Source organism: Durio zibethinus, chromosome 8 (assembly GCF_047325235.1).
Source record: "Durio zibethinus cultivar Kanyao isolate XHJ-2024 chromosome 8, ASM4732523v1, whole genome shotgun sequence".
NCBI lineage: Eukaryota > Viridiplantae > Streptophyta > Magnoliopsida > Malvales > Malvaceae > Durio > Durio zibethinus.
The window spans coordinates 1850357-1875347 of NC_143169.1; the positions used below are offsets into that span (position 1 = coordinate 1850357).

At 39.2% G+C, this 24991-nt stretch overlaps 1 protein-coding gene across 1 annotated transcript; it reads left to right on the forward strand.

Annotated features, from left to right (window-relative positions):
- The first annotated feature begins 15180 nt into the window (after positions 1 to 15180).
- LOC111278528 (uncharacterized) lies at positions 15181 to 23808 on the forward strand. Its single transcript, XM_089764522.1, has 4 exons — positions 15181 to 16472; positions 22894 to 22981; positions 23524 to 23610; positions 23721 to 23808. Exons 1-3 carry the CDS (start codon positions 16257 to 16259, stop codon positions 23595 to 23597), a joined length of 378 nt encoding a protein of 125 aa, XP_089620648.1. The 5' UTR covers positions 15181 to 16256; the 3' UTR covers positions 23598 to 23610; positions 23721 to 23808.
- Positions 23809 to 24991: the final 1183 nt, after the last annotated feature.

Here is a 24991-nt window from a genome sequence, read left to right on the forward strand (position 1 = left end):
CTTATAAATTAATTAAATAATAAAATCAATACATAATCATTTAACTTTAATTATTTTTCATTTAAATTATAAAAAAATTCCCTAATAAAATTTGCTCCTATCAAAATGTCCTTTAAATAAAAAAATTTCTCCCAAAATTAAAAAAAGAATCTTCATAAATATATAAATATATTAAAAAATTAACCCTCATCAATATTGCACCTTTAATTTCTCCCATGGTGTCACTCCTCAACTTCATTCAATTCCCTCTCTAATCCCAATAGCAAACCCCTAAATTTTCTCAATCCATTTTCTGCCTCTGCCTCTCATCCCAGTTTCTCACCACCTCTTCTCATACCCTAACCATGTCTTCGCTAATTTTTCTCTCTAAACCTTCACCCTCATCCTCTGTATCTTCTCTCTCAATTCTCTTACTATGTGTTGTTTGCTCATCTCTTTCAACCTCAAGTCTCATTATTATCTCTCGACTGTCATCTCTTTTCTCTTGTTTTGGTTTCTCATTTCAAGTCCTAAAAGGTCGACATCTTAAACTTAATTGCTTAGCTTTCGGCCTTCTTGATCCATTTGAGAGATCTATTCTTAAGGGAATCGTAGGCTTAAAATAGATTTGTAAATAGAGGGTGCCCTTCAAGAAAAAAGTCATGACACCACATTATCTCACTTTCTCATCTGTCTCCTACAAAATTGAAAATTTTCAATCAAAAAAAAAAAAGAAGGTAATTTAGGTGTTGAATTTCTTGCTTACCTTCATTCAATTACTTGTGCTTAATGTTTATTGAAGTTGAATTTGAGTGAATAAATGCCTCTAGCAGTTTAGGTTTTGTGTTTTTTGGATTGAATTTATGAATTGATTAACTCGAGCCAATGATTTTTGTTTTTGAATTTTTGGATGAAAAATGAAAAACGAAATATCGAGAATAGCGAATCATTATTGCCACTATTCACTGTTACGTTGATTTTTGCAACCGCGATACACCACTATTGTTGGGATTGAAGTTCTCTGATATTTGCTCAATAGCAGTGGCGAACAGTTGTGTTATCGTTAAATAACAATCGCTATACTGCTATTTCACCACTATTTAAATCCCTGTTGGTAATAATGTTAATCACAGCCATGGTGTCATGAGCCAACCTTGTATAGGGCCATGACCTGGGCTTAGGTTGTCATGAGCCACCCATGTATAGGCCATGACTGGGTAAAGGTGCCAAGGGGGGAGGGTAGATCTATTGTTCTAGGAAAAATGTTTTCATTTCAAATATTGTAACGATTAGTGGTAGCATAGCTCTAAAATCTCTTATGCTCTTTAGGGAGGGTGAGCAGTCAGCATATTATTGGGTTGGTTCACTGGTTAGGGTACGAACGTAGGCCACCCATCAAAGGCTATCCCCTAGCCCTAACGATGGTATGAAGTCTCGATGTACTATTCTTGATAATAATAAAATACGTCTTTTATTTAAAAGTTTTGAGTGTTACCTCGATGTGTTTTTTGTTCTCTCGATATGATTGTGTCTTCTTGTGTATGCTTGAGATTAACTATGGCTTATAGTTGCTTGTTCAGATATCGAGCTATCGTTGGCTGACTTAGGTGAGAGCATCCATTCAAGTGCTGCACGGTCTATCGTTTGTTGAAAGAAAGCTTAGCCCGTGACACATGGTGTCGGAGCACAGTGTGAAGTGCTATAGAATTAAAAAAATGGCCACGAATGATGGTGTCAACCATCAACAGAGAATTGAGAAGCTTGAGGCTACGGTGGCCGTTTTGAAATCTCATGTGGTTACGAACGATCGTTTGAGAAAGATCGAGACAACCCAACGAGAATTGTTCGATGCTCTACATAGCTTGAGTGAAGAGGTTAGAGATGTATTGAATGTCCTCCAAAAAGAGTTTGAGGAGCTCAGGGCCCAAGTAGGCATCTTACAGGTGGTAGTGGCTAGATCGAGTTCTAGCTCGGTGAAAATGGGAAAAAAGATCAAGGTGCCAGAGCCCCGATGCTATGAGAAGGAAATAGATGCCAAAGAGCTTGAGAACTTTTCGTTTGACATGGAGCAATACTTTTGAGCCGTGCGTACTGAATCAGAGGAAGACAATGTGGCAATGGCATCAATGTATCTTGCGGGGATGCTAAACTTTGGTGGCGTTCAAAATTTGTAAATGATGAATGCCTTATCAAAACTTAGGTGGACCTAAAGCAAGAATTGAAAAACTAATTTTTTCCTGAGAACGTAGAGTATATAGCTCGAAGTAAACTTCGAGAGCTGGTGTAAATAGAAATAGTACGAGAGTTTGTAAGAAGCTTTTTTACCCTAATGTTGGACATTAGAGACATATCCAAAAAGGATAAAATATTTTATTTTCTTGAGAGCCTCAAACTGTGGGTCAGGATAAAACTGCATAGGCAAAAAGTGCAAGATGTGGCCATGGCCATGGCTACAGTCGAATGCTTTTATGACTACAATGATGGCTCCTCGAAATGAAAAAATCCTCTATTAGATGGTAATAACTCCATCTTTGAGAGTGGTGGATCAAATAAGAGGCTTTTTGGTTGAGACAACACCCAACCTAAAGCAAACAATGCAATAAGTTTTAGGCTTAGGCAACTGTTAGCTTATTTCTTATGTAAGGGGTTGTATCGAGTGATAGAGGGGCCTTTAATGCCTTGAAAGCCTCGTCCTAAGATTCTATAAAAACACTCGAGACAATCAAAAAAATTAAAGAGAAACCGACCATGATGGGCTCCATACAATTTTTAAATGCTTTTCGTACCCAGGTTAACATGATAAAGAAAGAATCGAGTAGAGGCTTAATGTATATGGACCTGGTACTCAATGAGAATACCACAAGGGCTATGGTCGATACGGGTACAATCGAGACCTTCATCACACTCGAAGAAGCAAAAAGGTATGGTCTCAAGGTGAATAAAGACTATAGGCAAATGAAAGCGGTCAACTCATCAGCCTTCGCAATCAGTGGAAGCTTCAAAAATGTGATGACCAAGTTGGGGCCATAGGAAAAAAATGTAGACATCACAGTTTCCCTTATGGATGACTTTGATTTTGTCCTCGGATTGGACTTCATGATGTTGGCTCAGGCGATACCAATCCCTGTCGCTAGTTGTCTATTATTCTTATGAGAGCAACCCTGTGTGGTGCCAGCCACAATCTTATCGAAGAATGGAAAGAAGATGATTTCAACACTATAATTCAAGAAAGGGATAAAGAAAGGGAAGCCCTCTTATGTGGTGATACCGATCTATAAGGATGGGATGAAGTTAGATCCAATATCCGAGGGGGTGAAAAGGGTGTTAGAAAAGTTTAAGAATGTGATGCCAGAACAATTGCCTAAGGTCTTACCTCCTCGAAGATCGGTTAACCATGAAATTGAACTTCTCCCAGAGGTCAAACCCCTTGCTAAGGCCCCATACCGCATGGTTCCATCAGAATTGGTCGAACTAAGGAAACAATTAAATGAACTTTTATAGGCCGAGTTCATTTGGCTGTCAAAAGCACTTTTTGGAGCACCCGTGCTATTTCAGAGGAAGCATGATGGAAGCCTATGACTATGTGTCGACTACAAAGCCCTAAATAAGGTCATCGTGAGAAATAAGTACCCGATTCCCCTTATTGTTGATTTGTTTGATCAATTGAATCGAGCCAAATACTTTTTCGAATTAGACCTGAGGGACCTGAGGTCTGGCTATCATCAATTCAGAATTATAGAGAAAGATGAACCAAAAACCACTTGTGTAACCCGGTATTACGCATTTGAATTTTTTGTTATGCCTTTTGGACTAACCAATGCTCCTACCACATTTTATACTTTGATGAATCAGGTGTTTCATGATTACCTTGACAAATTCATGGTGATTTATTTGGATGACATAGTTGTGTACAGCTTCACTTCGAAAGAACACCAATAACACTTGTGCCTAGTGCTTCAAAGATTACAAGACCACCAGTTGTAAGTGAAAAGAGAGAAATGTGCCTTTGCTCAGACCCAAATCTATTTTTTAGGTCACATTGTCAAACAATGTCATATTCGAATGGATATGAAAAATGTTAGAGCCATCAAGGAGTGGACAACACCCAATAATATTAGTGAGCTTCACTCATTTTTGGGATTGGTCAACTATTACAGAAGATTTGTCGAAGGGTACTCTTGTAAAACTACGATCCTCACAGAACTATTGAAAAAGAAGCATAAATGGTGTTAGACAAGCGAATGTCAAGAGGCATTTGAATAACTGAAGGAAGCCATTATGAAAAATCCCATCTTGGCCCTCTCCGACATCGAACAACCCTTCAAAGTCCAAACATATGCTTCTGACTTTGCTATTAGGGGAGTACTCCTATAAGTATGGCACCAAATAGCATTTGAAAGTAGAAAGCTAAGTGAAGCCGAGAGAAAATATACGGCTCAAGAGAAAGAACTTCTAGCAGTAATTCACTGTTTGAAAACTTGACGACATTATGTGTTGGGCTCGCACTTTGTAGTGAAGACAAACAATGCAGCAGTTAGTCACTTTCTCACCCAACCAAGGCTCACAGCAAAGCAAGCTCGATGGCAAGAATTTTTAGCTAAGTTTGACTTTTGTTTTGAGCACACCGTTGGAAAGACCAATCAAGTGACTGATGCATTGAGCAGACGAATAGAGTTAGTAGCCCTTAGAAGAATTACCCCGATGGTGGGTAGTAGAGTTGTGACAGATGTTCGTAAGTTAATTGAAGATAATTTGGGAAAGGACCCGCAAGCCAGTGCCATCTTGAAGTTAGTTAAAAAAAGGAAGTCCAAGTATTTTTGGTGGGAAACGATGTCTTATGGATAAAGGGTCTTTGATTATTTATGCCAAAAGTAGGGGGTCTGAGATAGATGTTGATGAGGGAGTGTTACGATACACCATGGGCTAGACACCTAGGTTGGCAATGCATTTTTGTTCTATTAAAATAGGGATACTATTGGCCTCACATATGACAAGACATGATGGACTATACAAAGACTTGCCTCATCTGTCAACAAGATAAAATTGAAAAAAAAAAACTTGCAGGCATGCTTGAACCACTACCGGTGCCTACTAGATCATGGGAAAACATATCTCTTGATTTAATTTCGGGCCTTCCCAAACCACATTCATTCCCACCCATAAGTATTGTACTACAGAGGACACAGCTCAACTTCTGTTCGAACATGTGATCAAATATTAGGGCTTCCCTCAGAACATTGTAAGCGACAGGGATCCAAGATTTATGGGTTTTTTTGGAGAGAACTTTTTAAGATATTGGGGTTTCAACTCAACATCTCTTTAAGCTACCACCCCAAATCGACGGCCAAACTGAACGGTTCAATAGATCACTAGAGGAATACTTGAGGCTTTTTGTTCAAGCTAATAAGAAGGATTGGCCTTCGTTATTGGACGTCGCTCAGCTTTGTTTTAATTCTAACAAGAGCTCTTCCACCAATAAGAGCCTATTTGAGGTGATCACTGGGCAGCTACCAAGGTTACCCCATACATCTCTCAAGCAATATGAAGGGAAAAACCCGAGAGCTTTCAACCTCGACAAAGAATAGAAGTAAAACACAGAGATTGCATAAACCTACCTGGAGAAGATGTTGAAGCGAATGAAAAAATGGGCAGACAAAGGTCGCAGGGTGCAACAATTCCAAGTTGGTGATTTAGTTCTTGTCCGACTAGTCCCTGAACAAACCAGGTTCTTGAAAAAGCGATATCAGAGATTAGTGCTCAAATATAAGGGTCCAGTGAAGATCCTTTCCAAGATAGGGAATACTTCATACAAAATCGACCCATCAAAGTGGATGAAGGTGCACCCAGTATTTTATGTGAGCAACCTAAAACCTTTCTATATAGATCCTATAGATGCTAGCTGAAGAGAGCTAACCAGAGCCGTCATCACCATAAAGCCACCCTCAGAACGTCGAGTTGAAAAGATCTTAGCTGATAGGGAAATCAAGGTATCTCGAAGACTAGTTCGTGAATATTTAGTGAAGTGGGAGGGATTAGGACCAGAGGAAACTAGTTGGGAAAGAGACCACGACCTTCGGGCATTCAAGAGGAGGATTGAAGAATTCCAAGCCAGCAAGTCGACGAGGACGTCGATAAATTAGGTGAGGAAGGATGTCATGGGCCAACCTTGTATAGGGCCATGACCGGGGCTTAAGTTGTCATGAGCCACCCATGTATAGGGCCATGACTGGGTAGAGGTGCCAAGGGGGGAGGGTAGATCTCTTGTGCTAGGAAAAATGTCTCTATTTCAAACATTGTAATGGTTAGTGGTAGCATAGCTCTAAAATCTCTTATGCTTTTTAGGGGGTGAGCAGTCAGTATATTGTTGGGTTGGCTCACTGGTTAGGGTACGGATGTAGGCCACCCATCAAGGACTGCCCTCTTGGCCTTGACGATGGTGTGAAGTCTCGATGTACTATTCCTGATAATAATAAAATACATCTTTTATTCGAAAGTCTCGAGTTTTGTCTTGATGTATTTTTTGTTCTCTCGATATGATTGTGTCTTCTTGTGTATGCTTAAGATTAACTGTGTCTTATGATTGCTTGTTCAAATATCGAGCTATCATTGACTGACTTGGGTAGGAGCATCCATTCAAGTGCCGCACGATCTATTGCTTGTTGAGAGAAAGCTTAGCCTGTGATACATGGCATTCAACTTAATTTCTAACTTCCTTATTCCCTCGTTTTTTGCCAAGTTAAGACCATCCCAAAGCGCCCATAATTCAACTTCGACGCTCGTTCCAGTAGGGGTGTGTCTGGTGGGCCCTTGTACCCATTTTTCTTCCTGGTTCCTTATGATCGATCCTGCCCCAGTTTTAACTGGGTTACCTTCAATGAACCATTCGTGTTGCGACTAAACCAACCCTGGCTTTGTAGTTTCCATTGTACGCAAGTGTTAGAGGAGGGACGAGTTCTTTTAACTTGTTCGACCAATGCCACGTACTTAGTTGCATGCTCTAAAGCTTTCTCAACCATTCTATTACTAATGGTTTTTCCTTCGAAGGTCAACAAATTTCTTGTTTTCCAAATCTCCCATAGCAAGAAGATAAATGCAATGCTTCAGGGAACCATCTTGTTGGGCATCCATGTTTTGTCCGTGACGTTTGAATTGATCCATTTTTCTCAGACGTCACCATTACTGAGGTTGCTTTGAATCGGATAGTTTTTGGAGGATCACCAAGGTTTGACCATAGCACAATCGGCTAGTAAGTGGTTTATCGTTACTTCATGATCATTGCAAAAAGGACAAAGACCTTGCACATTCATACCTCTTGACCTAAGGAAAGCTCGAGTGGGCAAAATTCTCCTGATACATTCCCATGTAAAGAACTTCGACTTAGGGGAAACCTTTTGTTTCCAGATCCAGTACCGTCTATCTTCGGCCTTATTATCCACTTGCATGTCCATATTTTGGGCCAGTTTATACGCACTGTTTAAATCAAACTCCCCATTATTGGAAAAATTCCAGCAAATTGAGTCCTTTCCATCGTCCTGTAAAGTGAACGGGATACTCCGGATGGTTTGCCAAATCTCTTTGGGGATTTCCAGATATATGGGTTGTTGCTCCACTGTACCCATTCTTTGTTTGAACTGTTTGAAAGTGATATTCTCCTCTTCCTTATTAAGAGGACCTTCAACAAGATTCCTGATTTTTCCAAGCCCAATCCAATTATCTTTCCAAGAGCTCGTGGTAGCTCTATCTTGTACGGTCCATACAGTCCCCTTGTCCAAAATATTAGGTCAACTTTTAAGCGCTCTTTAAATGGTAGAAACATCGACTTTCCTGCTCGTAGGGTTGTTGCTTTAGAGGTATTTACCCATTAGAGTCCTTGCCCATAAGTCCTTTTAATTGTGTATTATTCTCCAACACCGTTCGGATGAGATAGCTTAGTTTCTTTCTTTATTAGACTTCAAGCCCGAGCCTCCTTCTTCTTTGGCTTTGGTCACCTCCCTTCAATTAAGCCTGTGCAGTTTCCTGGTTTTAGTTTCTCTTTCCCATAAAAATCTTTTGTTAATCTTATCAAGTTCAGAGCAGGTTGCCATAGGGAAGGGCCCTGCATTGCATGAAGTAAGAAGGGATGGTTTCCATTGTGGATTGGATAAGGACAAGTCTGCCAACTGGGGAGAGGTGGTTAGATTTCCATCATGCCAGCTTATAATTAACTTTCTCGATTATAAAGTTAAAGTCTTGCTTTTTCGTTCTTTTGTTGTGCATGGGGAGGCCTAGGTTTTTTTCCAAGCTCTTCATTACTCTTGATGGTTAAACAATTGGTAAGTCATTCAGGTTGAACCCTCTCAGTGTTCTTCTAGAAAAGAATTTTGGATTTCTCCCAAATGATCTTTTGGCTCGAATCTTTCATGAATTTATCCAGGATCTTGTTGATGGTGTTTGTGGACTTTTTATCTGTTCTGGCAAAGAGGATGATATTGTCAGCAAACATAAAGTGGGAAAGAGGAGGACCGTTCCTGGAAACCTTAACCGGGAACCACCTTTTCTTGTAAACAGCTTCCTAGATCAAGTTATTGAGGTTTTCCATGCATAAATGAAGACGTAATGAGACAAAGGATCACTTCGTCAAATTCCCTTGGAAGGCATAAAGCTTTCTAGTTTTCCTCCATTTACCACAATCGAAAGCCTGGACGAGGTGATGCAATTCATGATGAGCTCAATCCATTCTGGGGGTTGATTAAACCATTGGGGAACATATTTTATAAACCCTCACTCAAGCCGATCATAGGCTTTTTCCAAATAAAATTTAACTATCATTATCCCATGCTTTCCCTTTTTCCTTTTCATGGAATGGATGACCTCTTGAATAATAACCATATTATCAGTAGCTTGTCTTCCTAGAATGAAGCTACCTTGAAGAGGCGATATAAGCTTGTTTAGGAGGGGTCTCATCCTATGAACAAAGATTTTTGAAACAATTTTGTAAGTTGTATTAAGTACGTTAATTGGCCTGAATTGACTTATCAGAGTAGGGGATTGACTTTTAGGGATCAAGGTGATCAAAATATCATTCATACCCTCCTGGAGTCTGAATTTTTCAAACACATCCATGACGGTCTCACATAGTTTGCCTTTAACCTGGTTCCAATGGTGTTAATAAAAAAACTATGGGTGAAGACCATCTAGGCCAAGGGCCTTAAATGGCTTTAGGTTCTATTCCTCTTGGAGTGGCAGTTGCAGAATGGAAGCTTCCTCCTCTGTAAGAATGATCCAATGTAAATCAATGTTGTTTTGAGCTCTACATTCTATCATCCTTGAGGTAGAAATAAAAAGCGAATTGAAGTTCTCCATTATAATTTGACTAATACCTGTACTATCCGTGACCCATTCTCCATTGGTATTGGACACGCCTCCAATTTTATTTCTTTACCGACTTACTAATGTGGTGACATGGAAAAATTTTGTATTTCTTTCCCCTTAAACCATCTAACTCACCCTTGATTTCATTGCCCAAATAACCTCTTCTTCTTTAAAAACCCCCTGATATTCAACCGTAAGTGCTTTTTAGAGATTCAAAAGATATTTATTGGGTCTGGTGGCCATAGCTTTCTTAATGCCATTCTGCCTAGCCAAGATTGTCCTATCCTGTGAAAGATATTTCTGAAAGTTTCCCTATTCCAAATCTTTAGTTGGTTAGTGAAGTCCTTAATGGTTTGGTTGAGAGACAGTGAGACTTTGGACCAACTTTGGTTGAGAACTCTTGGAAAATCAGGATGGTCTAGCCACATTTTCTGGGATCAAAATGGTTTATCTTCAAATGAAGAGGGTTTGGCTATAAGGGAGATGAGCATAGGACAATGGTCAGATCTAACTTTCGATAAATAAGAGACCAACGCCCTAGGATACATCAGTTTCCACTCAGGGTTAACAAAACCATAATCAATTCTCTCTTACATTAGATGTTAAGCACACCTTAAGTTAGACCACGTAAATCTCAGTCATTTGAAACCAAGGTCAATGAGGTTGTAGGCATTCAAACAAGACTGGAATTTTTCTTTTCTATAACCAGAAATGGGAGCACCCCCCTCTTATCCTTTAAAAAAAAAAAACTTTATTGAAATTTCTAGCAACAATCCAAGGTAGGTTATGATTTAAAGCAACAATTTTAAGATTATCCTATAGGAGTTTTCTTTCCTTCAGCCTAGGACTAGCACAAATAGCAGAAAATAACCAAGAAAAATAAGAAGAAGTTACCTTAACCGATGCATGAATCTTCTGTTCAGTGTGACAGATTTCATGCACCGTGATCAGATCGGATCTCTAGAGCATCTAGATACCCCCTTGTGGTTGGTGGTGGTGCAGACCTCCTTGGCAATTGGAACTCTTTGGTATTTTTTGTTCTCGTGGGGAGATAGTTCTATGGAGTCTTCCCTCGCCTTTATCTCGTTCAGGGCTTGGCAAAGCGGGTCTTAGTTGTATTCTAGAAAGGACAAAGGAGAAGTTGAAAAAGCGTGGAGGGATACTCTGTTGATCGCCTATTGCATCATTTCTCTTGTCATTCTCTTGTTTAGACAAATTCTCATTTGTTGGCTAGCATTTAGTTCCCTAAACTCTGGCCTATGGATACGTCTATGATTCCACGAAGTCGATATGGTTTGAAGCTTTGTTCTTTTTCAGTGTGGTTTTTTTGGAAAGGGTCAGTTGAGGAGTTATCCTCTCATTCTCCTTATTATCCTAAACTTGAGGGTTCAGGTTTACCAGAGGCATTTTTCTTTTTGCATGTCAACGTGAATGGGGCTGATATTTTCCCCTTAAGAGGCCTGCTACTTTTATTAGCCTTATCCCCCTTGTTTGAAACCATATTTATGTTTCTTTCCATGGTACCAGGAGTATCTTTCTTTTTGTATTCTGTGATATTTTCCTTACAGGAGTTATAACTATTTTCAGGCTTTGTATCTTTTCTTACCTGCCAACAGAGATTTGTCTTGGCCTGGTAAATAGGTAGCTTGCCTTCCTGTTTCTCATTTGACCTGATAGATGATGGATTTGAGAACTCCATGATACCTCGTAAATGTGCCTCCTGCTTATTCCCCTAGTTCTAATCCTTTGACATGATTTTTTTTTGGGTGATAGGTGGTTTTTGACTTTGCTGGGCACTTGTTTGCCTGTTTGCAGCTTTTTGCTTATGTTTTGCCTTTTTCCTTTCGAGAATCATCCCCGGACTGTACCCATTATGGTCATCATCCTCCTCTTTCGGTTGCAAGCTTTGAGTAGTTAGAATGGTTTCGTTTGTCTTCACTTAATTAGCAGAAACAACAGTAAATGAAGAATCAAGACAAATATCATTTTTATACCCAATCTTTCTGCACCCAAAGCATAGCATGCCAATTTCCCAGAAATGATGGCTTGTTTTTTTCCCCTCCACCATAACATAACTTTTTAAGGGTTTGTCTAAGTTCACTTGAATGCATAGACATGCAAACTTCCCTCTTTCCTCAGAGAGAGTGTGATTATCAACTCTTAGCAGGGTTCCAATGTGTTTGCCAATCTTGGCTAATATTTCTGTATCATAATACTTTATGGGAAGTTTAGGCACTCTAATCCAAATAGCCACAGAAGAGAAGGAAGCTTTTGAAACTCTAAAATTTGGTGACCACTTCCTCATGGTAAGAAAGTGAGCACCCACAAAACGAGGCCCTCCTTTAATGACATATTAATAATCCTCTACATGCTGGAATTTGATCAGGAAGTAATTACTGCCAAGATCAATAGCACAGAACTTACCCTAGGTTTTCCATATCTAATTAAGCTTAAAAATCAGATATTGGTAACCAACATTTCTTCCAAAGACCTTAACAATCAACGTTTTTGCCCATTTGTTTCTGATTCTGCTTTTCTTTTCTTTACTAAGCGTGATGTTGACAATATCGGACATATCCCCAGTTTCTTGGTCCTGTAAATCATCATCAGAATCAGTTTCCATATTTTCTTCCTTAGATTCCAGAAAGACTTGTTCATAAGCTCCATATGACTTTCTTAATAGGGAGTTTTTATATGAAACTACATTTCTTTGAGCTCGAGTACTTGAACTTTCAGCAACAATGCTCCCCTTTTCCGGATGGGAGTCCTTAATCTTCTTGACACTACGTTGAAGTTCTTCTTCTTCTTCCTAAGAGATAGCAATGTCCGTATCATTCATTTCCTATTTATGAGGTTTGAAGTTGCACATGGTGCTTCTAGAAACCAGATGAATATTATGTATATGTATCTATATAAAGGAGGGATCATCTTACAACCATGTAAAACTTTTTAGTTTTACATTTTTTTTTTCTAATAATTGATTTCAATAGATCTAAAAGACAAGAAAGATAAGAGAAAAAATGATTTAATCTCATCATTTTGATATATTGAAATCAATGACTAGGAAAATATATAATATTAAAAAAATTTTACACTAGTGTAAGTTTATCCATTTATATATATATATATATATATATATATATACATATATATTTATATATGAGGAAAGATCCACTTATACAAGTGCAAGTTTTACACTTTTTTACTCTTAGGTCAAAATTTTTTATATAAAAAATTATTTTAATTCAAATTAGTCATATATTTTAATTTTGATCTAAGAGGGCATTTAGTTCGTAAAATATTATATTCCAAGAAAAAGTGTGATCTCCGAAAAGTGTGATTCTAAGGGAAGTGTAATTTTTCATGATATCTTATTTTTAGATTCTTGTATTAGGTTTGGGGGGAATTTGCGATTATTTAATCATATATTTTTATTATAATATTCTTCACTATATAATAACGCAACACTATATCAATTACTGCATTAATTTCATCCAAGAAACTCGGCATTCAAGTGGCCAATTATAAACAAATAATTAGTCATTAATTATTGTGTAAATTTCATCCAAGAAATGTAGGAAATGTAGTAATTAAACATATACAATTATTGCATTTAGCTTCAAAGAAATACTGTAATTGACAAATCCATAATAAATACTTATTAAATCAAAAGCCATCAAGTCAAACGTATAAAAAAAATGAAATGCCAAATATTGTGTTTCTATTCAAATAAAGATAGTAATTGCCATACTCATAATAAATGCTCGTTAAATCAAAAGCCATCAAGTTACGTAACAAAAAATAAAATGTCAAATATTGCATTTTTATTCAAAGAAATTCAATAATTGCCATGCCTATAATAAATGTTCATTAAGTCAAAAACCATTGAGTCAAACACAAAAAAAAAATAAATGCTAGATACTACATTTCTATTTTAAAAATAGTAGTAATTACCGTATCCATAATAAATGCTTATTAAATTAAAAGTCAAATATAAAAAAATGTCAAATACTACATTTATATTCAAAGAATCACAATAATTGTCATACCCATAATAAATTTTTATTAAATCAAAAGCTATTAAGTCAAATTGATAAAAAAAATTAAATACTAAATACTGTATATTTATTCAAAGAAATGCAATAAATAATTACAATTACTGTATTTCAAAGACTACAAATATAGTATTTGTGTGAAAAAATATATAAAAAAGTACTCAATTAAAAAAATTTAAAATAAAAACGATTCACAGTTACTTAATTTTTATATGTTGATTTTTATTGGAGCAAAATAAAAAAATATTTTTTTATTAAAGTCGAATATGGGACAAAAGACACTTTTCTTTTGAAAATTTAAAAAATTATAAGAAAATGTGAGTTTTTGATTTCAAAACTTTCGGTATAATTTGGAATCTATAATTACTCCAAAAAAGCTAATACCCCTTAACTAAATGTGAAGATTTGAATATCCAACAGTAATATTTTGAAAGAAAAATCTTAGATTCAATCTAATCAAATGCTTCTTAAATATGTGTGTATATATATATATATATATATATAAAACTTATACTAATGTAAGTAAATCCTTATTTGTATATATTCACTTGAATAAAAAAAATTATTTATTCTTTTAATTCGATATCTAAATTAGTTGATTTATATAAATATTTTTAAGAAATAATATCCAGTAAATTTAATATTTAAATTTTAATACATATGAATATTTTTTTGAAATAACTTATGATTTTTTTTAATTTTTAAACTTTGATATTAGTTGTAAAAATTAATATTTGTAATTTTTAAATATAACATGTATAATTTTAAAAATATAAATTGCCTATTTTAAAGTATGGAATCTTTCACTCAAAATCATTACACAAAACACCTAAACATTTAATTTAAAGAACAAATGCTTATCATTTTTTAAGAGTGTTGAATTTTAAATTTGTCTCTCCCAAAAAATTATAGTGAATGAAGAGTAAAATAATCCTGTGTCACTGATCGAGATTTCAATTCCTAACTTATATGACTTTTGAATTCAGAAATGAATTTTTTCGTTGTTCAAGATCAAATTTTACATAGAAAAATGCTCAAACAATAAATACTTTGAAACTTAGCTTGCCTAACCGTTATACAACACAAGCACACCAAATGTTTGATGAAAAGTTAAACGAGAACAAGAGAGAATGGAAGAAAATTATTTGTATTAATACTTAACAATTATTGTGCACCCTTTATCACATAATCATTACTCTCTTTCAGTAAAACCTAGAAGACAATTGCTTACTAGTTACCAATTGTATATCAAGTCAAATACTTTTTCCTTCTGAGAAAATAAAATAATGAAGTCCGATACTTATAAGCAGTTAAACAGCTCGAGTTGTAAAATTAATTTTGTAAACAGGAACAAAAATTGGCAGGAAACGGATTTAATGTAAAAATCCAACGGCCTAAATTTTATGGTTGTACACGATTGATTGTATTCTATCCCACTCTCCTTCTTTCCTGTCCGGCAAGAGCCATCGTACCCCAAAGCAACGTCCTTCAGAGAAATGAAAATCTTCTAAAGATCTTTCTTATAAAGGCAGGAACAGAGCATAAAAAAGGAAAAACAATTTATATAGTGATTTTTTTTAGAAAAGAAAAATTATTTATATATTATTTTGGGGTCTACTGCATTGGTAAAGAGAATGTCTTTAACATGTGCCAAAATGTCTGAGGATGTTTGGTTAACTTGTCTTACGCATGCATTGTCCACTGAAACTGAAGAGGTCATGGGACTTCTTCTCGGTGATATTGAGGTTTGTCGGTTTTTTTAGATAAAACCCATGTCTCAAAATCCAAATTTTTTTTTTTTTGTAATGTAATTTGTATATGTTGCTGATGTTAATAGGGGGATTAATGTTGAAATTATTTGGATTTTTTTGAATTGTTAGCTGAAATGGGTTCTTGGATTTATAGTCAAATTTTGATCATATTCTTCCAAATTATATTCTTTTTATTCATATGCCGTGGGTTATACTTGAATTCAAGTTTTATCCTTTGCTTTGTCTTTATAAATTTGTGAGGTTATAGTAAGAGCAGAATTGTAAGTTGCAAATACTATTCTTTTTATTTATATGTTGCAGCTTTTGTTTGATTTTAAAGCATATCTTTATCTTTTTCCTTATAAAATTCCGTACTTGTACTGAGATTGGTGCTTTTCCATGTTTTCATGTAGACTTCGCTGTTGGTAGTTATTACTTATTACTTATTACTTAATTCCTCTTCAATAGAAATATATAGTTGCTAGTTTCGAAAGTTCTTTCTTTGATTCAGATTCAGTTTAGTTGTTCAAGTTTTAGGTACTTCACCCTAGTCCTTTGGTGTTGGTTTTCATCTGCTTCTCCTTTTGAAAAGAAAAAAGTTTAGATTGATTAATGTATGTCCTTTTTTTTTATCCCACTTAAATTATGAATCTGTAAATTAACAATGTAGTCTGGTTCAATTGAAGCCTCAAACGCTTTGGTGGAGATGTTGACAAGTTGTTTAATTCTAAGGTGTTTTGTTACTGAACTGTGATTTTTACAAATTCTAGTTCAGTTTGGTTTGTGTAGATAAACTAAAGAAGTTCACACCTTACTCTTTCTGTTGAGCTTATTTAAGTGCTTTTTTTTTTTCTAATGCTGATGTGGATAATGCAGTTCCGGCATCATTATTAAACATCATTTGCAAATGTATGCTTGATGTATTTCACAAAAACAATGTTGGAAGTATATCTACCTTTTGTTCATTTTGACTTTGTGGATCTTTGCATCCAATGAGCATTTTTACTGAAATACAAAGAGTACTAGGAACTTTGAATCTCTGTAAGCAGGAAATAACTCATGATAAATCTGGTCTTTGGAATCCCTCATTTTCTACCAAAGAGTATTACGGAGCTCTAATATGATGGTTTTGCATTGCCCTTTTGTCATTCTCTTTTTCAAGTTATATGACTCAGTTTATGATACTTTATTCTCTTGTTGCAAATTTCAGTACTCAAAAGATGGCAATGTCACTGCGTTGATATGGGGAGCATCACCACAATCACAAGCTGATCGGCGAAAGGACCAAGTCGAAACAAATCCAGAACAGTTGGCTGCTGCATCAGCTCAAGCTGATATATCCTTAATCTTTGTGCATTTATTCTATCACTGTTTTGGAAATAAATCAGTGCTTAATTTCTGTGTTCCTTACGCTATAAAAAATAATTTTCTAGAGGCTTGCTTTGGCCTTTCCTGTGATTACTTAGAGATGATTTAAATCATGCAAGTTATTAACACGTGTCAAAAAGAAATGAGTTTATTTGTTACCTGCAATATGAAATATTTCTCTTAGTTAATAATTTGCCCAATGATCTGAAGCTTTAGTTGTTATAAATGTGTTTGTGTCACCCCCTGGGCGGGCGCGCTAGGCACATCAGGCGGACCAACAGGTAAGCCAGAGGTTGAGGCCCGTAGACCAGGCGTGCTGGCGAGTATCTGTGCGCAAAGCCTAGCAAACGAGTTCAGAACGTTTGCCCGACTTGCAGGCCAGCCCGTGAGACCAAGGCCTGGCATACAAGCTGCTCGCACCACATCCAGAAGGGCCCAAGATGCTGGACATGCAAGGGAAGCTTCTGGAAGTAGGCAGGATCAACAGCAGCATTTTGGCAGATTTGGTTGACCCTGAAAATCAGGAGTTAGCATCATGAAAATCAGGAGTTAGCATCCTGATTGATTGTAATCTGTATAATCCCATGATTTTAGCCTTTATTCTAGGGATATGCCATTAAGTTGTAGTTGGAGCCTCAACTATAAATAGAGGACTGCTCCACCCTCATTTGTATACCATCAAACACTTCTGTTTCAGTGAATAAAAGAACATTTTCAGAATTCTGTCTTCTTATTCTGTTTCTCTTTAACTTGCGTAATCAGCCCTTCCCATTATTCTAGTGCCCGCACGCTTGTGTTTTAGGCTGACTTAGGCACAAAGGAGGAGATTTCAAGCCTAAGACCGCACGGATTCTGAGTCTAAGGTCGGAGCCTGTGACAGTTGGTATCAGAGCAAGTTCGATTCTGCGTATTTGTGTTGTGCAGGTTAGATCGTGATTGAAGAGATGGCATCTCAAAGCGACGTTGCTAGCCAACAACCAGAGGCCCAAGAGCATGGGCGCGGAAGAGGCAAGAAAGTCGGTTCTAGAGATATCTGGTCTACCATGGACGGTAGGCTGGCCAAGGTGGAGGTGACCATAGGCGACATGGGGGAGAAGCTTGAGGAAGTAGAGACTCACATTGCATCGCTAGACTCCATGGGGGAGAAGATCCAAAGTGAGCTGGAAGCTGCTCTCAACAAAGGCTTGGATGCGGTCACCCGAAAGAATGAATCCTTAGAGGCGGAAGTGCTGACTTTGCGAGATGGCATGGAGGCCATGCGCCAGCGGATAGAGGAGCTTACCAGTGAGCTCGTGACTTGCAAGACTGCCATTGGGAATGGCATGTTTGCTGGAGTGTCCAAATCCAAATTGGATGTCCCCAAGCCTAAAGAGTTTAAGGGGACTAGGGCGGCCAAGGAAGTAGACAACTACCTTTAGGGTATGGAGCAGAACTTCCAGGCCATGGGCATGCAAGACGAGGCGATAAAGGTAAGCACCGCTGCTATGTATCTCACTGATGTAGTCTTATTGTGGTAGAGGCGTAGGTGTGATGATGTCAGGCGTGAGAACGCCAAGATTGGAACCTGGGCAGAGTTTCAAAAGGAGTTCAGAGAACAATTTTACCCGGAGTATACCGATGATGAGGCACGGGCAAAGTTGCACAGGTTGAGCAAACAAAGGGACATAAGGGAGTATGTCCAAAAATTCTCTGAATTGATACTACAGATCTCGGATCTAGGCGAGAAGGACACATTCTTTGCTTTCATGGATGGGCTGAAGCCGTGGGTGAAGCATGTGCTATAAAAGAGAGGAGTTCATGACTTGGCTAAAGCCATGACTACTGCCGAGGCCTTAATAGAGTTCAAGCCTCTGAACAAGTTCGAGTCTTTCAAGCCCAAGGGTAAGGGCAAGAACGATAGGGACCGAAAGAAGCAGTCCAAGAGGAAGGACCGTGATCGGGAGTCCAAGGATGGGGACTGAGACCGTTCAACCAAGGATGGCGAGAGGAAGCCACCAGGAGGCAAGTGGAAAGCAAAGGGGGACTGAGAGCCATTAGCATGCTACCTATGTGGAGGGAGCCACATAGCGCGTAATTGCCCACAGAAGGGCAAGCTGGCTGCTGTAGATAGGGAGTCTGACGAGGAGCCAGAGTCAGGGGCAGCAAAGCTTGGGTCGTTGGTGCTTAATGCTGTCCAGAGTAAGGGGAGCCGTAAGCCAAAAGGCTTGATATTTACAGATCTGATGGTTGCGGGTCAGAAGGTGAGCGCACTGGTGGACATAGGTACCTCACATCTTTATATTTCAGGTGATGGAGCCCGAAAGCTTGGACTGAAGGTGCAAAAAGGGACTGGTACCATTAAGACGGTGAACTCCAAAGAAGTTCCAGCCATTGGAGTAGCACGAGGAGTGGAGTTGCAGCTTGGAGACTGGAAAGGCAAGGAGACCATCGAGGTAATACCTCTTGACGACTATGAGTTTGTGATTGGGTTGGATTTTCTTGTTCGGATTAACGCCCTCCTTGTGCCTTTTGTCGACTTTGTTTACATCTTGGATGCACGGTGCCAATGCCTAGTGCCATTGAGGAGAGGGTCTGGAGTTGGGTCGAGGGTGGTGTCAGCCATCCAATTTGCCAAGGCGGTAAGCAGACAAGAAGACACCTTCTTGGCAGCCCTGAAATATGATAAGCCAAGGGAAAAGGAGATCGAGTCACACTTAGAGGTGCTAAAGGTGCTGAAGACCTTTAGTGATGTGATGTCCGCAAAGCTGCCTAGCAAGCTACCACCTAAGAGGGAGGTGGACCACAAGATCGAGCTGGTGTCCGAGGCTAAGCCACCAGCTAGAGCCCCTTACCGAATGTTTCCACCAGAGTTGGAAGAGTTGAGGAAGCAGCTCAAGGAGTTAGTTGATGCTGGCTTCATCAGGCCATCGAAGGTACCCTATGGTGTACCGATTCTATTCCAGCGTAAGCATGATGGGTCGTTACGGCTGTGCATAGACTATCGGGCTTTGAACAAGTTGACCATCAAGAACAAGTACCCCATCCCACTAATTGCGGACTTGTTCGATCAACTTGGAAGCGCAAGGTGGTTCACCAAGTTGGATTTGAGGTCGGGCTACTATCAAGTCAAGATTACGGAGGGAGATGAGCCAAAGATAGCATGTGTCACTCGGTATGGTTCGTATGAGTTCTTGGTGATGCCTTTCGGACTCACGAATGCCCCAGTAACATTCTGCACCCTTATGAACAAGGTACTTCAGTCATTCCTTGATCGGTTTATTGTGGTTTATTTGGATGACATTGTGATCTACAGACAGACTTTGAGAGAGCATGTAGACCACTTAAGACAGGTGTTTGAGGTGTTACGGGCGCACAAGCTATTTGTCAAGAGGGAGAAGTGCTCATTTGCCCAACAGGAGATCCCGTTCCTAGGCCACATAGTGGGAGGTGGCAAGATACGCATGGATGAAGGCAAGATACACGCTATCCTGGAGTGGCAACCGCCAGCCAAGGTCACTGAGTTGAGATCGTTCCTTGGGCTAGTTAACTACTACAGGCGTTTCATCAAAGGTCACTCAGCAATAGCCACGCCATTGACTGACTTGCTCAAGAAAGAGAGAGCATGGGAGTGGAGCGCAGGGTGCCAGGAAGTCTTTGACAGGTTGAAGCGGGCTATGACAGAGGAGCCAGTCTTGGCCTTGCCAGACCATGCCAAGCCGTATGAGGTATATACGGATGCATCAGACTTTACCATAGGGGGCGTGTTGATGCAGGAGGGACGTTCAGTCGCGTTCGAGAGCAGGAAGCTGAATGAGACTGAACATAGGTACACGGTCCAAGAGAAGGAGATGACTGCAGTGGTGCACTACTTGCGCACTTGGCGCCATTACCTGTTGGGGTCGAGGTTCATGGTGAGGACGGATAATATGGCAACTAGCTATTTCCAGACGCAGAAGAAGCTATCCTCCAAGCAGGCAAGATGGTAAGATTTTCTTACTGAATTTGACTTTCAGATGGAGTACAAGTCGGGACGGGTGAATCTAGTGGCAGATGCCCTGAGCAGGAAGGCTAACCTTGCTGCCATTAGCCAACCGAAAGGTCACTGGTGCCGTGCATCAAGGAGGGACTTGCGCATGATCCTATAGCCAAGGCTTTGATGGAGTACGCCCAGCAAGGTAAGACTAGGCGATTTTGGTTGCAGGATGGGTTGTTGTACACCAGGGGCAGTAAACTATTTGTGCCGCAACATGAGAAGCTCTGCAAGGAAGTTTTGCAAGAATGTCATGATTCAAGGTGGGCTGGACACCCCGGAGTGAGTCGCACCTTGGTGCTGATCGAGGACCGGTACTACTGGCCGCACATGAGGGACGATGTAGAGGCCTATGTGAAGACTTGTCTTGTGTGCCAACAGGACAAGGTGGAGCTCAAGAAACCAGGGGTTTTTTGGAGCCATTGCCAGTGCCAGAGCGATCATGGGAGAGTGTTTCTCTGGACTTTATAGTCGGTTTACCCAAAGCAGAAGGGTTTGGAAGCATTATGGTAGTGGTGGACAGGTTTTCCAAGTATGGAATCTTCATTCCAGCAACCAAAGAATGCCCAACCGAGAAGGCAGCTCGATTGTTCCTGAAGAACATGGTTAAGTACTGGGGAGTGCCGAGGACCATTGTTAGTGATCGGAACGGACGGTTCACGGGCAGGTTCTGGACTGAGTTGTTCAAGTTGTTGGGGTTAGACTTGAACTTTTCCACCAGCATGCATCCACAGACCGATGGGCAGACAGAACGAGTGAATGGACTATTGGAGGTCTACCTCAAGCACTATGTGAGTGCCACACAAAGGGACTGGCCAAAGTTGCTAGATATTACGCAGTTTTCCTACAACTTGCAAAGGAGCGAGGCAACGAACCAGAGCCCATTTGAAGTTGTGACAGGGCAACAACCACTAACACCCGGTTCGATTGCTGCAAGTTATACAGGGTCGAATCCAGCAGCATACAAGTTTGCCAAGGCATGGCAGGAGCAAACTGACTTGGCCAGAGTTTGTCTACACAAGATGGCCAAAAGGTCGAAGAAGTGGGCAGACCAGAAGAGGCGGAATGTGCAGTTCTAGGTTGGAGACTTGGTGTTAGTGAAGCTGCATCCCATTGTGCGCCATAGGAGGCTGCACAAAGGCCTAGTCCGGAGGTATGAAGGACCTTTTCAAGTAGTCAAGAGGGTAGGCAAGGTTTCTTACAAGCTGGATATGCCACCCAAGCTGAAGGTACATCCGGTGTTCCATGTGAGCATGCTCAAGCAATTCTATGAGGATGAAGGAGATCCAGGACGGGCAGAGTCAAAGCGTGCGCCATTGGGAGCAAGGGCCTCATATGAGAAGAAGGTCCACAGCATCATAGCTGACCAGGAGGTGAGACGAAAGAACTATCAACCAAGACATGAATACTTGGTGCACTGGAAGTGACTTTCAGACAGTGAGGCGAGCTGGGAACCAGTAGAGGACTTATGGCAGTTCGGGGACCAGATCAGGCAGTACCATGCAGAAGACGCAACGAGGGTGTTGTGTAATCAAGTGGGGGAGAATGTCATGCCTAGGGCGGGCGCGTCAGGCACATCAGGCGGACCAACAGGCAAGCCAGAGGTTGAGGCCCGCAGACCAGGCGTGTTGGCGGGTATCTGTGCGTAAAGCCTAGCAAACAAGTTCAGAACGCCCGCCCGTGAGACCAAGGCCTGGCATACAAGCTGCCCGCACCACATCTAGAAGGGCCTAAGATGCTGGACACGCAAGGGAAGCTTCTGGAAGCAGGCAGGATCAGCAGCAGCATCCTGGCAGATTTGGTTGACCCTGAAAATCAGGAGTTAGCATCCTGATTGATTGTAATCTGTATAATCCCATGATTTTAGCCTTTATTCTAGGGATATGCTATTAAGTTGTAGCTGGAGCCTTAACTATAAATAGAGGGCTACTCCACCCTCATTTGTATACCATCAAACACTTCTGTTTCAGTGAATACAAGAGCATTTCCAGAATTTTGTCTTCTTATCCTGTTTCTCTTTAACTTGCGTAATCAGCCCTTCCCATTGTTCTAGTGCCCGCATGCTTGTGTTTTAGGCTGACTTAGGCACAAAAGAGAAGATTCCAAGCCTAAAGTCGCACGGATTCTGAGTCTAAGGTCGGAGCCCGTAACACTTGCACTATGTTTAATGTGACATGATAATTTTTTCTGCTTACCTGCTTTCACCAAAAGCCATTGAAGTGCTAATGTGAAATCACTCCTCTTCCCAACTTACTATAAGCCCTTTGTCATGAAAATGTAGAGCTGGTATAGCTTTGATTATGAATATCATTTGCATGTTCTGATGTATAGTGCAATGTTCAACATTGTTACTTTTGTTGTGAAATTAACTTCAAGGCACAGAATGACTGCTTCAACTGGCAAAACAACAAGAGTGATTGGGTGGTACCATTCACATCCCCATATTACAGTTCTTCCTTCTCATGTTGGTAGGTTTTGATAAGTTATTATTATTTATTTTTAATGTAAATTTAATTTGTTGCTCTAGCTTTTAGCTAAGAAAAATATATTAGTCTGTTTGAAGCTCTATTTGAAATAAGCTAGGAGAGTGATGATTTTTATTTTTTTATTTTTTACTTTTGTGTATTGAAATCAACATGCATTATAGTGCTTCAGTTTTGTTTTCTGTTTTCTTTCAGTTTTAACTGAAAATTTTCACTTCACATACTATTACCTTTGCAAAATCCTAAGTTTTGTTTATTGTTTGCTTCAGAAAATTATTAATATCTTGTATCATTAATCATTGAATGGACTAGTCCATTTTGCATGTCTAAGCTATTCAATTTTCTGGTACACTTTCCTTTACTATTGGCTGCATTTTAAATTTAATCCATTGGGTGCCAAATTAAGATGCTTGATTTTTTAGTTGGGTGTAATTTTCAACCTTGCAAGTGTGGGAACACACTCCTTAAAATTTGAACCTGCTACATTGTGTAGCTGAGCTAAGAGTGCTTGCTTATTGTGAAACAAGATTGTGAAGAAGAGGATTCTTCATATGGTGTTATCAATCTCTGCTGTTTGCACAGTTGGATTGTGAAGTATTGAACTGAACTTATTGGTGATTTTGTTTAACTGAAGACTACTTTTAGTTGCATCTTGTTTGATAGCTGCATGTTTATTATTGGTTGCTGGACACTGACAGTATCATCCACCCCCTACTTTCTGCAGATGTGTGGACTCAGGCAATGTATCAACTTCTAGATTCTGGATTTATTGGGCTAATATTCTCTTGTTTTAGTGAAGATACAAACAAGGTTATTTCATTATACATGCTAAATCAAAACTAATTTTGTAAAAATATTTGTTATGTTGGGCTAAAAGCCTCCAATCCAATCACACCAGCGGAAGCGAAATCAAACAATAAATCAAACAATAAATCAAACATACAAGAGACAATAATTTAATGTGGTTTGGTCTAACTGACCTACATCCACGGATGAGAAACAAGATCCACTAGTTGTAAAGAATTACAAACATACATCATATCATCAACCCCACTCAACAATCAATACTCATAAGACACTCTCAATCTCTTCTAGTCCTATGAAGTATTCTCTACCCAAACAAACACAAACCCAAACCCTTGTGCACTCTTTCAACATAACCAAACACATACCCATATGTTCCCATACATCATACCTATGTGAACCTTTTCAATTTCCTCTAGTCCACTCACAAACAAACACACCCATAAGACGTAGAGCCCCAATACTCTTATGGGGTGTCTATCCCACAAAACCCTACAACTCTCTTACATCTTTTTCTCATACCTAACCCTGTAGAGACTTCACCTATTTATAACCATACAAACTTGCCCATTAAGAATCCCTCTCCTCTTAGAATTCTTCTCCTGTAAGTCAAACTTGCCTATTAAGAATCACTTTTCTTTTAGAATTCTTCTCTTGCAAGTCAAACTTACCTATTAAAAATCTTCTTTCTCTTGGAATTCTTCTTTTGCAAGTCTTCTTGTCCATCAAGCAATATCTGAAAAATCTCAAACAAATCTCAAACAAATCTCAAACGAATCTCTTATGGGATTTGAGTCAATATTCCCAACAATCTCCACCTTGACTCAAATTCCATCAATCATTTGTCTTTATGCTAGACATGCTTGACTCCACCTGTAATGAAAGTCTCACAATCATCTTCTCTTTTCTTGTGTCTTCACGCTTCATATAAACCAATCCTCAATCTTTAAAACTCGAACTCGAACTCTTCTCTTGAATCGAGCTCCTCTAAGCTTATTTTTTCCCATGTCTCAAACCAAGCTCTTCCCATATCTCGAACTATCAACTCTTTCCATGTCTCGAACCATCGGCTCTTCCCACATCTTGAATCTTCAACTCTTCTTATGTTTCGAACCTTCAGCTCTGATACCACTTGTTGGGGAACACCACAGCTCTAATACCATTTGTTGGGGAATACCACAGCTCTGATAT

What these genes read in the sequence shown, in the direction of transcription:
- LOC111278528 (XM_089764522.1), top strand. Translation starts at nt 16,257, where the DNA reads ATGATGGTTTTGCATTGCCCTTTTGTCATTCTCTTTTTCAAGTTATAT. An exon ending in CTGCATCAGCTCAAGCTGAT is followed by an intron (nt 16,473 to 22,893) that starts ATATCCTTAATC and finishes ACTTCAAGGCAC; the next exon opens with AGAATGACTGCTTCAACTGG. An exon ending in AGTTCTTCCTTCTCATGTTG is followed by an intron (nt 22,982 to 23,523) that starts GTAGGTTTTGAT and finishes TTGTGAAACAAG; the next exon opens with ATTGTGAAGAAGAGGATTCT.